Here is a 14,975-nt window from a genome sequence, read left to right on the forward strand (position 1 = left end):
AATAACTTGGAGGTGATCAACGGCAGTGTGTTACAGTGGGACGATGACGGTAGGTGTAGAGGTTGAATAACTTGGATGTGATCAACGGCTGTGTGTTACACTGGGACGATGACGGTAGGTGTAGAGGTTGAATAACTTGGAGGTGATCAACGGCAGTGTGTTACAGTGGGACGATGACGGTAGGTGTAGAGGTTGAATAACTTGGATGTGATCAACGGCTGTGTGTTACACTGGGACGATGACGGTAGGTGTAGAGGTTGAATAACTTGGAGGTGATCAACGGCAGTGTGTTACACTGGGACGATGACGGTAGGTGTAGAGGTTGAATAACTTGGAGGTGATCAACGGCAGTGTGTTACAGTGGGACGATGACGGTAGGTGTAGAGGTTGAATAACTTGGATGTGATCAACGGCTGTGTGTTACACTGGGACGATGACGGTAGGTGTAGAGGTTGAATAACTTGGAGGTGATCAACGGCAGTGTGTTACTCTGGGACAATGACGGTAGGTGTAGAGGTTGAACAACCTGGATGTGATCAACGGCAGTGTGTTACTCTTGGACAATGACGGTAGGTGTAGAGGTTGAATAACTTGGATGTGATCAACGGCTGTGTGTTACACTGGGACGATGACGGTAGGTGTAGAGGTTGAATAACTTGGATGTGATCAACGGCTGTGTGTTACACTGGGACGATGACGGTAGGTGTAGAGGTTGAATAACTTGGATGTGATCAACGGCTGTGTGTTACACTGGAACGATGACGGTAGGTGTAGAGGTTGAATAACTTGGATGTGATCAACGGCTGTGTGTTACACTGGGACGATGGTGGTAGGTTAGAGACTTTGAATAACTTGGAGGTGATCAACGGCAGTGTGTTACACTGGAACGATGATGGTAGGTGTAGAGGTTGAATAACTTGGATGTGATCAACGGCTGTGTGTTACACTGGGACGATGGTGGTAGGTTAGAGACTTTGAATAACTTGGAGGTGATCAACGGCTGTGTGTTACTCTGGGACAATGACGGTAGTTGTTGAGATTTACTAGCACCTATCACTGATAATAAACTCATTACTTTTAGCCATCAGTCCTTATGATCATAGGTACGGGAAAAGCTTCAACATTTCATTTATATTCAGTGCCAACATTATATTAATCCTTCAGTCTATTATTCTCAGCTGGGCAGTCTCATTTCTTCAACAGATTGAAAAGATTAGGAATCAGAAATTTCTTGGAATGTTACAATTACCATTGTGACTTACAAATACAAATTTGACAAACGAATGAAAACAACCAAACAAGTCCCTTCTTAAGATACCCCATCTCTGACAATAGATTATGTCCATGAAATGATTGGACAAGACTAAAGTAAATCCACAACAGCACTCCTGTGTGAAGTGGATAACATTCAACAAAGTCACGTCATAATAGTAGAAAGCATTCCTTGCGTTTAGAAGTGAAGTCTCCCCTCAGAAGCTGCTTGTGACTTTCTGCACTAAGTAGGCTTGCCTAGTTGACATTGGTAATGCACACAAGCCCCTTGTCCCTCTGTCAACTCCCAAGTTGGATAATCTTGTTCAATCTGGACCCTACTGTGTGGACTAGTTACTAGGAGATTCTCATCAAGCAAACACACAAACATGCACAGGACTACTTGATCTTTGATTGCCGCTAGTATTTCAACAAAGATGATTTTCGATATAACTATATTGGTATCGGGAGTCAGGACATAATGTAATGTAATGATGACAAAGGGTACTAATGTTCCTCTAGTCTCCATACACTCGACACTTGGTTGAAGCATGTCATCGATCCCAATTGCATGGATTGATGCTTATGATATCAATCACTGGATTGTCTGGTCCAGACTCGATTATTTGCAGACCGCCGTCATATAGCTGGAATATTGCTGAGTGCGGCTTTTAACAATAAACCAACCAACCAACCATATATATTGATGCATGCTCTAAGTGCTTACATTATTACCCCGGGCATTGTATCAGTGTGCACTCCATTTTTATTCTCAGCTACCTGGGGAGAATGCAACCCAAGCTGCTTTGTCGGGCACTAGAAGGTTAACCATCACATTTCCATCTCATCCCACCGGGTACCCATCTTTACTGCTGGGTGAACAGAAGCACATTTTGAACAAAGTCAGTTGCCTAAGGAGACACCACATGTGCTTCAGTGTGGGTCAAGACCGAAGCCCTAGAAACTCTCAGGAGTCACACAGACAAATGTGGTCACCCATCCAACTGCACTCTGAGAGACACATTGCTTCACTTCTCAGGGTGATTCCCCACATGGCGAGACTTTCATGAATGGTCTGGCTGTCTTGTTGTGTCATCACACCCAAATAATGGCCTCAATTTGGCCCCAGGAATATTGCTGCAGGTTCTGTCTTAAACAGCACTCTTCCTTTGAGCTGAACACACATGTGGTGTACCTGAGCTGACAGTCACATACTGACAGGAGGAAGGACCTGCACATTACTGTCACATCTACCAGTAGTTGTGTTCTCTACATGGGCTTAGGCGTCCCATATCAGGTTGGCGGTATGATAGCGGTCTGTAAATAATCAAGTCTGGACCAGACAATACAGTGATTGATATCATGAGCATCGATCCAAGCAATTGGGATCAATGACATGCATCAACCAAGTCAGCTAGCCTGACCACCCGATCCCCTTAGTCGCCTTTTATGGCAAGCATGGGTTGATGAAGACCTATTCTACCCCGGATCTTCACGAGTCTCCCAGATCAGGAGTGAAGTCTATGCATCTAGAAATAATACATACAGAATGAATGAATTGTTAAGACCTTCGGGCGAACAAAATCTATTATTTCTCTTTCCTTGTTTTAAACAAATGAAGACTCCTAGATTGTTTTCATTCACAATTGGCCGTCTTTAAACATTGGAGCTGCCTTCAAAGCAGCAGCTTGATCGTGTGGATTTCACGATTGTTTGCTGAATAAACAGTGCTGAGAAAGAGGCGATGACCCAAACAGTGTTTGTGGGAACACAGGTGAACTGTGATAAGTGATCCAATTATTGCTGTCGGGGTGAGGAACAAGTGGCAAATGTACAAGTGAATGTCAATGTGTTAAATAGATTGATTTCATCAATGTGTTTCATTTTCAAATCATGAAATGTTCTTCTATAATGCCATGACTATTTTTTATAACACCTTAGGGGGTGGAAGGTAGGGGTATACAAAATATGTTGTCCTTTCCCAAAAGAAGATTGCTGCTTGTTTTGTCTGAAGTTCACGAACAGACATGTGTATGCTGATACATCTGTACCGTGTCGATATAATGAAACTGTGATGCGGCTAGTGTGGATGCTAGTGTGCCGGACCTCCCTTCCAGCCATAGGTGGCCAAATCTGGTATAAAACATTGGTGAAGCAGGCTGTTACTTCATCACAAAGTCGAACGGGTCTGAAATTTGCAGCTTTCAGAAAATATTGATCTTTATTTGGGACCGTTGTTTCTTCTAACAGATACTTGAAGTATGATTTACACTTCTGTACCTGGTGATTTGATTGAATTTACTGCTCAGGTTTTCTATAAGACTTGGCAGCCCACAACACACTTACTTTTTATCTTAAGAAGCCAGATGTTGTCCCACCATCTTGCTAAGATCTCTAGAAAATATGCCTTGATTTTGTAAGTCAGCTGTCTACTTATTCCACACAGTATTCTATATTACTGCTTGAAGAGGCAGTTTGTGTTGTACAGTCATATGATTGTATACACAAGTGTTTGTGGTGATGTTTAGTGAGTGTGTGATGCTGCTTTGAACACTATAACAGTTATATGTAAGCTTCATGTGGGAGGAATGCGATGCTGGTATCAGATGCTTGTCACTTTGATGCAACCCATGAACATGGGTATGGTGCTGACAAACCTAGAAACATAATCAGGATGAACTGGGATTCAAATCCACGATCATAGGTTTCTGGTGTGCCTAAGGGGCGCAACTCTGTGCAGTGAATTGCATAACTTTGGGCTTTCCTCTTACATCAAGCTGACACACTGTGATGTAACTGGAATACTGTTCAAAGCGGCATTAAACCCAACTCACTCGCTAGTCAAGTGTTCTTGGCTGGCTTTTCAAACTAAGTACCAGTCCCACACAATCTTTGTCAGTCCCAACTTTGAACAAATGAAAATGACCTGGTTTTAATTCTTTCAACATCAATATCAATGCAGTGTACTTTCATGGCTGACAAATTCAGTGACATTATTTCTGAGGTAACTTATTTAGATCTACAAGTCATTCACTCAAAGTTCAATCACAATTTTCTCTTTTTCATCTGAATATTTCACTTTGATTCAAGATTAAGTCACTACAAATAGATATTTAACCTCGAAGAAAAGTGAAATATTATTTCCTTGCACTAAAAACAGATAAGGGGAACCCTGATGATAACAGACGAGCTGACTTCATTCGAAAAAAATACTGTATTCAACGTAATAAGGGCCCCGCACTAATAAGCGCCCACGGCAATATTAATTTTGCTAATATATTGGCTAGTGAACAATCCCAATTAGCACCACTTCCGATTGATCAATGTACATAAGACTTATTGATAATGGGCACTATAATGGGCGTATAATGGGCACTCGTGTGTTATATGCACCCTTAATTATGGGCAATTAAATTCTAGAAAAATATATCTGTCGTATTTAAACTTTTCAGGCTGTCAGCATAAACCATGAAATTTATCTTTCAACCCTGTTTTTTTCACCAAAATAATATTCTAATAAGAGCCCCCTATTTCTTATTTTGAGAGCGCCCTGGGCGCTTACCGGGTATTACTTCGACTACGGGACTTCAGCAATATAGATTTTCGAGATACCTTATTTACCCGTCCATAGGGACTGGCAGTCACAAGAATTACTGGTTCAAGCCTAATTTTACTGCAAAAAACCTGGTAATTACGGGTACACAGGAACACTGCTAGTCAGACTGGTCACTAGGCATCCTTGCTGGTCCTCACTTTCAGTGTCCAGCACTGTATACACGTGGAGGTTACATCCTAATTGTAGGATTTGGTTGGTTGGTTTGTTGTTTAACGCCGTACTCAGCAATATTCCAGCTATATGACAGCTGGCTGTAAATAATCGAGTCTGGACCAGACAATCCAGTGATTAATATCATGAGCATCGATCCACACAATTGGGATCGATGACATGCATCAACCAAGTCAGCGAGCCTGACCACCCTCGCCTCTTACGACAAGCACAGTCACCTTTTACGGCAAGCATGGGTTGCTGAAGACCTATGCTACCCTGGATCTTCACGGGTCCTAATTGTTTGAGACATGTGACAACTGATGCATCTGCTCCCTGTGAAGCTAAAGGGTAATTGTAACGATGTAACTACTGGGGACTATCCAGGGTACAGAGCCTGTATACAGGTGGGTGCCCAGCTGACACATGAAGGCACCCACCCTCCCATCACAGTACCCAGATAAACCAGTATCTACCAAGCAAAGCAAAGTCTCACATCACATTCATAATGTCCCTTAAGGTAAACCAGAAATGTGTCCTGTTCCTGATCTGGCTCGGGGTATACCTACTGTATATATGATGATATATGATTTTCCTGTTCAGATTTGTCTACAAAGACCAGCGTGAAAGGCTGGTGCAACACCTGGTGGTTCATGTGTCTGATCGCCTTCTTCATTGGCGCCATCGGTCTTGTCGCTATCAGTATCATCAAGTCCAAGGAGTCTGCGGTAGCCTACAGTGTGAGTGCCTTCAGTTTGCCTTTCTTCGTCTTCACATCACAATAGATAGTTCCTCATACAAGTCATGTGACCGCAGCTATCCAAAACTGGTCTTTGTTGATTTCCTGATTATACACATGAAATATTGATGGATTTAACCAGTTTGATATGAAGACATTTCCTAATAATTTCAAAATCAATCAAATCCAGTTGACCACTGGTCTGATGCTTTTGTACAAGTGATCGCAATCTTGGTGAATTGGAACTAGACTGAAACTGACAACAAGAAGACACTTGTGTCATCCTACACAACTCTGTGTCACTCTAACAAATGTTTATGTTGTGTGTTTCAGTATGGTATTGTGTTCGATGCTGGCTCGTCACATACGTCCATGTACATTTACCAGTGGAATGGCGCCAAGTTGAATGAGACAGCAGTAGCCTCTCAGTTCGGGGAACCAGTCACTCCTCCAGGTAGGTCCACTGCCACTTCACTGTTCAAGAATTTAAGGAAGGGGAGACCTATTGTTTTTTTCATTTTTTCATTGGCTTTGGCGTTCCCATCCTATTTCGAGTCATAACTTGAAAATCGTTCAATGTTTTTCAGCGAAACCTGCCATAGGCATTGCTCATTAGCTTAACTGGTGCCATTTGCTATTTTGAAAATTTTGAAATTTTTATTTTTCCATGGAAACAATTTTGACTTAGTCTCAAACGAGGGTAGGGTTCATTTCTGGGCCATAATTTGAAAACTATTCGACATGTTTCTTCAAGACTGCTCATATGCACTGGTCATCAGCTTAACTGGTGCCTTTTGCTATTTTGAAATTTTTCGATTTTATTGTTACAATTCCATGGAAACTGTTTGGACATAGTCTCAAACAACTCTAGGCTTTGTTTCCGAGCCATAACTCTCGAACAAATGAACATTTTTGCATGAAATTATGCATGTGCAATGACCATATGCTCAAGTATTGCCTTTTTATATTTTTACATTTCTTAATTTGTTGTGTTTCCATGTTTGAACTGAGTCCAAAGTAGCGTTTGTTTCCCGCCAAAACTCAGTTAATGAATATGTCTGCATGAAACCATTATCCTTCTTGGCTATATGTGCTATTATTGTTTTTCGGACTTGCAAACACATTTACAGTACCAACTTGAACTAAATTATCAAAAATGAGGAGGGGTGAGACAAATGTTTTTGTGTAAGAACACATTCTAGTCCAAAGCTGAGAGGAGTGTTGGGGTAGCCTAGTGTTTAAAGTTTTTGTTCGTCATGCCAAAGGCCTGGCTTTGATCACCACATAGGTACACTTATGTGAAGCCCTGGTGTTCAACTGTTTGTGTTATTAGAAGCCTGCCTTTAGATATTACTGGTCACAGAGTGGTGGGCAGTAGGGTGAGGAAAGTTTCATGTTTCATTCACATGTTCATGGCAACTACATGATTTGTCCTCTAATGTTCCCAGTAAGTGAGAGTAAGTGAGTTGGGTTTAACGCCGCTATTAACATTATTCCAGTTATATCACGGGGTGTCAGCTTTATGTGGGAGGAAAGCCCGAAGTGATGCAGGTCTCAGATGTTTTCCACTTTTGTGAACCTATAAAACATAATCGGGGCGAACCTGGATTCGAACCCACAATCATAGGTTTCTGGCGTGTCCAAGGGACGCAACTCTGCGCAGCGAATCGCAGCGCTTTAGACGACTGGGCCACCCGTGCCCCCGTTCCCAGTAAGCCATGATGGTGATCAACTAGATCCTACCAACCCAAGGTTGTACCCATCCATTTCATCAGTGTGCAAGGCAGGTCTGAAATACAGTCCTGACATGGACATTGGCAGAATAATGTGTTGTAAAGTTCTAGTTCATGTAAAGCGGTTCAAACAACGATGTGACAGATGCTGTCTGTGGTTTCAGTTGCAGGCATCTCACACTTCACGACTGACACTACTGAAGGTCGACATGTGGTCAAGATCTGTTTGGACGCAGCGCAGGATAGGATACCACGCAAGAACTGGAAGAAGACCCCGGTGTACCTGGGCGCCACAGCTGGGATGAGGATGCTCAAGTGAGTTCTCTCCTGGCACTGACTGGGTGTGAGGGTCGATGAAATGAGTTCACCCTGCTTGTTGTGTCATAGCACTGGGCATGAGGATTGATGAAGTGAGTTCACCCTGCTGGTTGTGTCATGGCTGGGTGTGAGGATTGATGAAGTGAGTTCACCCTGCTGGTTGTGTCATGGCACTGGGTGTGAGGGTCGATGAAGTGAGTTCACCCTGCTGGTTGTGTCATAGCACTGGGCATGAGGGTTGATGAAGTGAGTTCACCCTGCTGGTTGTGTCATGGCACTGGGTGTGAGGGTCGATGAAGTGAGTTCACCCTGCTGGTTGTGTCATGGCACTGGGTGTGAGGGTCGATGAAGTGAGTTCACCCTGCTGGTTGTGTCATGGCACTGGGTGTTAGGGCCACTCATCTTCAGTCATAAGTGTGTGTTCCTGAAGACTATGATCAAATTTTCTTCATGCTTGTGTGTTGATGAAGTCTTTGATCAAACATTTTGCATGCTTGTTTGTTGATGAAGTCTATGATCAAACATTGTTGCATGCTTGTGTGTTGATGAAGTCTTTGATCAAAAATTGTTGCATGCTTGTGTGTTGAAGTCTTTGATCAAACATTTTGCATGCTTGTTTGTTGATGAAGTCTATGATCAAACATTGTTGCATGCTTGTGTGTTGAAGAAGTCTTTGATAAAAAATTGTTGCATGCTTGTGTGTTGATGAAGTCTATGATCAAACATTGTTGCATGCTTGTGTGTTGATGAAGTCTATGATCAAACATTGTTGCATGCTTGTGTGTTGATGAAGTCTTTGATCAAACATTGTTGCATGCTTGTGTGTTGATGAAGTGAGTTCACCCTGCTGGTTGTGTCATGGCACTGGGTGTGAGGGTCGATGAAGTGAGTTCACCCTGCTGGTTGTGTCATGGCACTGGGTGTGAGGGTCGATGAAGTGAGTTCACCCTGCTGGTTGTGTCATGGCACTGGGTGTGAGGGTCGATGAAGTGAGTTCACCCTGCTGGTTGTGTCATGGCTGGGTGTGAGGATTGATGAAGTGAGTTCACCCTGCTGGTTGTGTCATGGCACTGGGTGTGAGGATTGATGAAGTGAGTTCACCCTGCTGGTTGTGTCATGGCACTGGGTGTGAGGGTCGATGAAGTGAGTTCACCCTGCTGGTTGTGTCATGGCTGGATGTGAGGGTCGATGAAGTGAGTTCACCTTGCTGGTTGTGTCATGGCTGGGCGTGAGGATTGATGAAGTGAGTTCACCCTGCTGGTTGTGTCATGGCTGGGTGTGAGGGTTGATGAAGTGAGTTCACCCTGCTGGTTGTGTCATGGCACTGGGTGTGAGGGTCGATGAAGTGAGTTCACCCTGCTTGTTGTGTCATGGCATTGGATGTGAGGGTCGATGAAGTGAGTTCACCCTGCTGGTTGTGTCATGGCACTGGGTGTGAGGGTCGATGAAGTGAGTTCACCCTGCTGGTTGTGTCATGGCTGGGTGTGAGGATTGATGAAGTAAGTTCACCCTGCTGGTTGTGTCATGGCTGGGTGTGAGGGACGATGAAGTGAGTTCACCCTGCTGGTTGTGTCATGGCTGGGTGTGAGGGTCGATGAAGTGAGTTCACCCTGCTGGTTGTGTCATGGCACTGGGTGTTAGGGCCACTCATCTTCAGTCATAAGTGTGTGTTCCTGAAGACTATGATCAAATTTTCTTCATGCTTGTGTGTTGATGAAGTCTTTGATCAAACATTTTGCATGCTTGTTTGTTGATGAAGTCTATGATCAAACATTGTTGCATGCTTGTGTGTTGATGAAGTCTTTGATCAAAAATTGTTGCATGCTTGTGTGTTGAAGTCTTTGATCAAACATTTTGCATGCTTGTTTGTTGATGAAGTCTATGATCAAACATTGTTGCATGCTTGTGTGTTGAAGAAGTCTTTGATAAAAAATTGTTGCATGCTTGTGTGTTGATGAAGTCTATGATCAAACATTGTTGCATGCTTGTGTGTTGATGAAGTCTATGATCAAACATTGTTGCATGCTTGTGTGTTGATGAAGTCTTTGATCCAACATTGTTGCATGCTTGTGTGTTGATGAAGTCTTTGATCAAACATTGTTGCATGCTTGTGTGTTGATGAAGTCTATGATCAAACATTGTTGCATGCTTGTGTGTTGATGAAGTCTATGATCAAACATTGTTGCATGCTTGTGTGTTGATGAAGTCTTTGATCAAACATTGTTGCATGCTTGTGTGTTGATGAAGTCTATGATCAAACATTGTTGCATGCTTGTGTGTTGATGAAGTCTATGATCAAACATTGTTGCATGCTTGTGTGTTGATGAAGTCTTTGATCAAACATTGTTGCATGCTTGTGTGTTGAAGAAGTCTTTGATCAAACATTGTTGCATGCTTGTGTGTTGATGAAGACTATGATCAAACACTGTAATGGTATGGGACTGTATGATCAATCATTGTTGTGTTACATTGATGCGTTACTTGTGTCTTCTTGAAGACTGTAATGAAACGTTGTTGTATTTCAGTGAAGTGAACAAGACCATCAGTAATGAAATCCTGGCTGTTATCAGAAAGGCCATCTCTGAGTATTCCTTCATCACCAGTGACGACGATGCCCTTATCATCACCGGGGAGGAAGAGGGGGCCTTCTCTTGGATCACCAGCAACTACGTCGAGGGCACCTTCCACGTGGTCAGTGTCATCACATGTGCCTAGATATTGGTCCATCATCTTGGATTGTCACCAGAGTAGTCTGCTAACATCTCTTTGGGCTTTCACTCCCACATCAGGTTACAGCTACAATGTTGTAACTCAGATACTATTTAAACTTACATTTTCTTAATGCTGGACATGATGTTGATCTTTGTACAATGTTCCACAGATATAATGTTTCACTGTGGGTTGATTGTACCTATGAATCATCTAAGACAGATAGATAAATTTGGTGAAGATGAGTTGTATGTTTATGTGTAAATTGGAATTATTGTAGACCGGCTACAGAGCACAGCAATGAGCTGTTGTGACATTCTCTGTTGTCTAATATTGATTATGTGAATTCCAGACCCCTCCCACATCCAACATGTTATCAGAGAATATGAAGCCTAAGACAACTGGAGCTCTAGACATGGGCGGGGCGTCGGCACAGATCTCATTCATCCCCAACATGACGGTCCCCCAGGGGTACAGTCGGCCTGTAGAGCTCTACGGACACAACTACACCCTCTACACTCACAGCTTCCTCTGCTATGGCATCAACGAGGCACTGCGGCGCTACAGAGCAGCCCTTGTACAGGTAGGTTACACTGTCAACGAAGCACTCCAATTGTACAGAGCAGTCCTTGTACAGGTAGGTTACACTGTCAACGAAGCACTCCAATTGTACAGAGCAGCCCTTGTACAGGTAGGTTACACTGTCAACGAAGCACTCCAATTGTACAGAGCAGTCCTTGTACAGGTAGGTTACACTGTCAACGAAGCACTCCAATTGTACAGAGCAGTCCTTGTACAGGTAGGTTACACTGTCAACGAAGCACTCCAATTGTACAGTGCAGCCCTTGTACAGGTAGGTTACACTGTCAACGAAGCACTCCAATTGTACAGTGCAGTCCTTGTACAGGTAGGTTACACTGTCAACGAAGCACTCCAATTGTACAGAGCAGCCCATGTACAGGTAGGTTACACTGTCAACGAAGCACTCCAATTGTACAGAGCAGCCCTTGTACAGGTAGGTTACACTGTCAACGAAGCACCCCAATTGTACAGAGCAGCCCTTGTACAGGTAGGTTACACTGTCAACGAAGCACTCCAATTGTACAGAGCAGCCCTGGTACAGGTAGGTTACACTGTCAATGAAGCACTCCAATTGTACAGAGCAGCCCTTGTACAGGTAGGTTACACTGTCAATGAAGCACTCCAATTGTACAGAGCAGCCCATGTACAGGTAGGTTACACTGTCAACGAAGCACTCCAATTGTACAGAGCAGCCCTTGTACAGGTAGGTTACACTGTCAACGAAGCACTCCAATTGTACAGAGCAGCCCTGGTACAGGTAGGTTACACTGTCAATGAAGCACTCCAATTGTACAGAGCAGCCCTTGTACAGGTAGGTTACACTGTCAATGAAGCACTCCAATTGTACAGAGCAGCCCATGTACAGGTAGGTTACACTGTCAACGAAGCACTCCAATTGTACAGAGCAGCCCTTGTACAGGTAGGTTACACTGTCAACGAAGCACTCCAATTGTACAGAGCAGCCCTGGTACAGGTAGGTTACACTGTCAACGAAGCACTCCAATTGTACAGAGCAGCCCTTGTACAGGTAGGTTACACTGTCAACGAAGCACTCCAATTGTACAGAGCAGCCCTTGTACAGGTAGGTTACACTGTCAATGAAGCACTCCAATTGTACAGAGCAGCCCTTGTACAGGTAGGTTACACTGTCAACGAAGCACTCCAATTGTACAGAGCAGCCCTTGTACAGGTAGGTTACACTGTCAACGAAGCACTCCAATTCTACAGAGCAGCCCTGGTACAGGTAGGTTACACTGTCAACGAAGCACTCCAATTGTACAGAGCAGCCCTGGTACAGGTAGGTTACACTGTCAACGAAGCACTCCAATTCTACAGAGCAGCCCTGGTACAGGTAGGTTACACTGTCAACGAAGCACTCCAATTGTACAGAGCAGCCCTTGTACAGGTAGGTTACACTGTCAACGAAGCACTCCAATTGTACAGAGCAGCCCTTGTACAGGTAGGTTACACTGTCAACGAAGCACTCCAATTGTACAGAGCAGCCCTTGTACAGGTAGGTTACACTGTCAACGAAGCACTCCAATTCTACAGAGCAGCCCTTGTACAGGTAGGTTACACTGTCAACGAAGCACTCCAATTGTACAGAGCAGCCCTTGTACAGGTAGGTTACACTGTCAACGAAGCACTCCAATTGTACAGAGCAGCCCTTGTACAGGTAGGTTACACTGTCAACGAAGCACTCCAATTGTACAGAGCAGCCCTTGTACAGGTAGGTTACACTGTCAACGAAGCACTCCAATTGTACAGAGCAGCCCTTGTACAGGTAGGTTACACTGTCAACGAAGCACTCCAATTCTACAGAGCAGCCCTTGTACAGGTAGGTTACACTGTCAACGAAGCACTCCAATTGTACAGAGCAGCCCTTGTACAGGTAGGTTACACTGTCAATGAAGCACTCCAATTCTACAGAGCAGCCCTTGTACAGGTAGGTTACACTGTCAACGAAGCACTCCAATTGTACAGAGCAGCCCTTGTACAGGTAGGTTACACTGTCAACGAAGCACTCCAATTCTACAGAGCAGCCCTTGTACAGGTAGGTTACACTGTCAACGAAGCACTCCAATTGTACAGAGCAGCCCTTGTACAGGTAGGTTACACTGTCAACGAAGCACTCCAATTGTACAGAGCAGCCCTTGTACAGGTAGGTTACACTGTCAACGAAGCACTCCAATTGTACAGAGCAGCCCTTGTACAGGTAGGTTACACTGTCAACGAAGCACTCCAATTCTACAGAGCAGGCCTTGTACAGGTAGGTTACACTGTCAATGAAGCACTCCAATTGTACAGAGCAGTCCTTGTACAGGTAGGTTACACTGTCAACGAAGCACTCCAATTGTACAGTGCAGCCCTTGTACAGGTAGGTTACACTGTCAACGAAGCACCCCAATTGTACAGAGCAGCCCTTGAATGTTAAGGGTACACTGTCAACACAGCACTCCCGTATAATATAATATAATATATATATAATATATACAATATAGCTATCATGAAAACAGGAAAAACATTTTAATATATGTTATATTCTTTTGCTGTACTACTTATGTATCACTACATGTTCAGTCAGTGTTCTTCATTAAGCAAACTGGACTAAGCACTATATGGTGTAGTGGTTGAACATCCGCCCGGAGAGCGGGAAGTCCGGGTTTAATCCCAATGATACCAAAAGATGTTAAAAGATGGTACTTGTTGTTACCCTGCCTGGCGCTCGGCGTTTAGGGGCTAAAACAAGGACTGGTCGGCTGGTAATCAGTGTGCTGTGTCTGAGTGGGTTATTCATGTTAAGCTGCGGCATGGTATCTCAGTGGGCTAGCACTGTAAAATCGGCATTCGTCTGGACTAGTACAAGCAGCCACGCACATGTGCATGCACGAAGCTTTATAAGTGCAATTACATAAACTACTTGTGCTCTACATTTCAGTCCCAGAACTTCTCAGTGGAAATCAATGACCCATGTGCTCCCGCTGGCTGGAAGAGCAACTTCACCCACGATGCACTGTTCCAGGCCCCGTGTGTCGGGGGGCAACATGCTGTCGATACCTTCGGCTCTCGCATTATCCCAGACGTGTACCTGGATGATGTGAGTGTGTGACGTATTTCAAGTTTATTTGTTAAATCTGGGTTCTACTTGTCCTACTTTTAACAGTATTCCAGTTGTATCATGGCGCTTCAGTTAAATGTGGGAGGAAAGCCCAAGTGATGCAGGTATCAGACGTTTACCATTCAGTGAAACCCACGAGCACGGGTATGGTGCTGACAAACCTAGAAACATAATCGGAGCAAACCGTGATTCGAACCCACAATCATAGGTTTCTGGTGTGCCCAAAGGACGCAACTCTGCACAGCGAATCGTGATGACTGGGCCACCTGTGCCCCCTCATCATTTGTCAGAGGTGTGGCTCTTAGCAAATGTTGAGTAGTATAGCTATAATATTGCTATAGCTAAGTGTTGTGTTAATCAACAAACAGACATAACCAGGTGAGATACTGACGCTATTGTTCTCTTGTTCCCAGGACACAGTGTTCTTGTTCAGTGGCGCCAGTGATGTGGAGAAGTGCCAGAGTTTTGTGGCAGACAGTCTCTTCAACTTCTCCGCCCAGTGTGACGACAGCCCGTGTTCCTTCAATGGCGTCTTCCAGCCTCCTGTCGTTGGCGATTTTTATGTAGGTTCATTTGATTGACAGTTCATATTTCTGTATGAGTATTCCAGGGCAGAATGGTCGTCAGCTGCACAGGTTTGTTGTAGGAGACTGAGGATCAGGTGGCCATGATGGCTACTGTGTATTGGGAGTCCGGGGCAGAATGGTCGTCAGCTGCACAGGTTTGTTATAGGAGACTGAGGATCAGGTGGCCATGATG

General features: G+C 44.1%; 1 protein-coding gene across 5 annotated transcripts in view; it reads left to right on the plus strand.

The window, feature by feature from the left end:
* The window catches only part of LOC124116889 (ectonucleoside triphosphate diphosphohydrolase 1-like), a 51,316-nt gene that overhangs the window by 31,309 nt on the left and 5,032 nt on the right, over positions 1-14,975 (plus strand). For 3 of the 5 annotated variants that reach the window (XM_046478489.2, XM_048393510.1, XM_046478498.2), the window contains 7 exons: positions 5,621-5,757; positions 6,090-6,210; positions 7,654-7,804; positions 10,333-10,498; positions 10,869-11,099; positions 14,037-14,195; positions 14,630-14,779. In XM_046478489.2, the coding sequence (XP_046334445.2) occupies positions 5,621-5,757; positions 6,090-6,210; positions 7,654-7,804; positions 10,333-10,498; positions 10,869-11,099; positions 14,037-14,195; positions 14,630-14,779 (1,115 nt within the window). Of the gene's footprint in view, positions 1-10; positions 310-335; positions 700-5,620; positions 5,758-6,089; positions 6,211-7,653; positions 7,805-10,332; positions 10,499-10,868; positions 11,100-14,036; positions 14,196-14,629; positions 14,780-14,975 lie in introns of those variants that run through there. The other 2 variants (XM_048393511.1, XM_046478506.2) reach the window with 2 other exon arrangements.

This window comes from Haliotis rufescens, unplaced genomic scaffold, assembly GCF_023055435.1.
Source record: "Haliotis rufescens isolate VD_foot unplaced genomic scaffold, xgHalRufe1.0.p SCAF_12, whole genome shotgun sequence".
Lineage (NCBI taxonomy): Eukaryota > Metazoa > Mollusca > Gastropoda > Lepetellida > Haliotidae > Haliotis > Haliotis rufescens.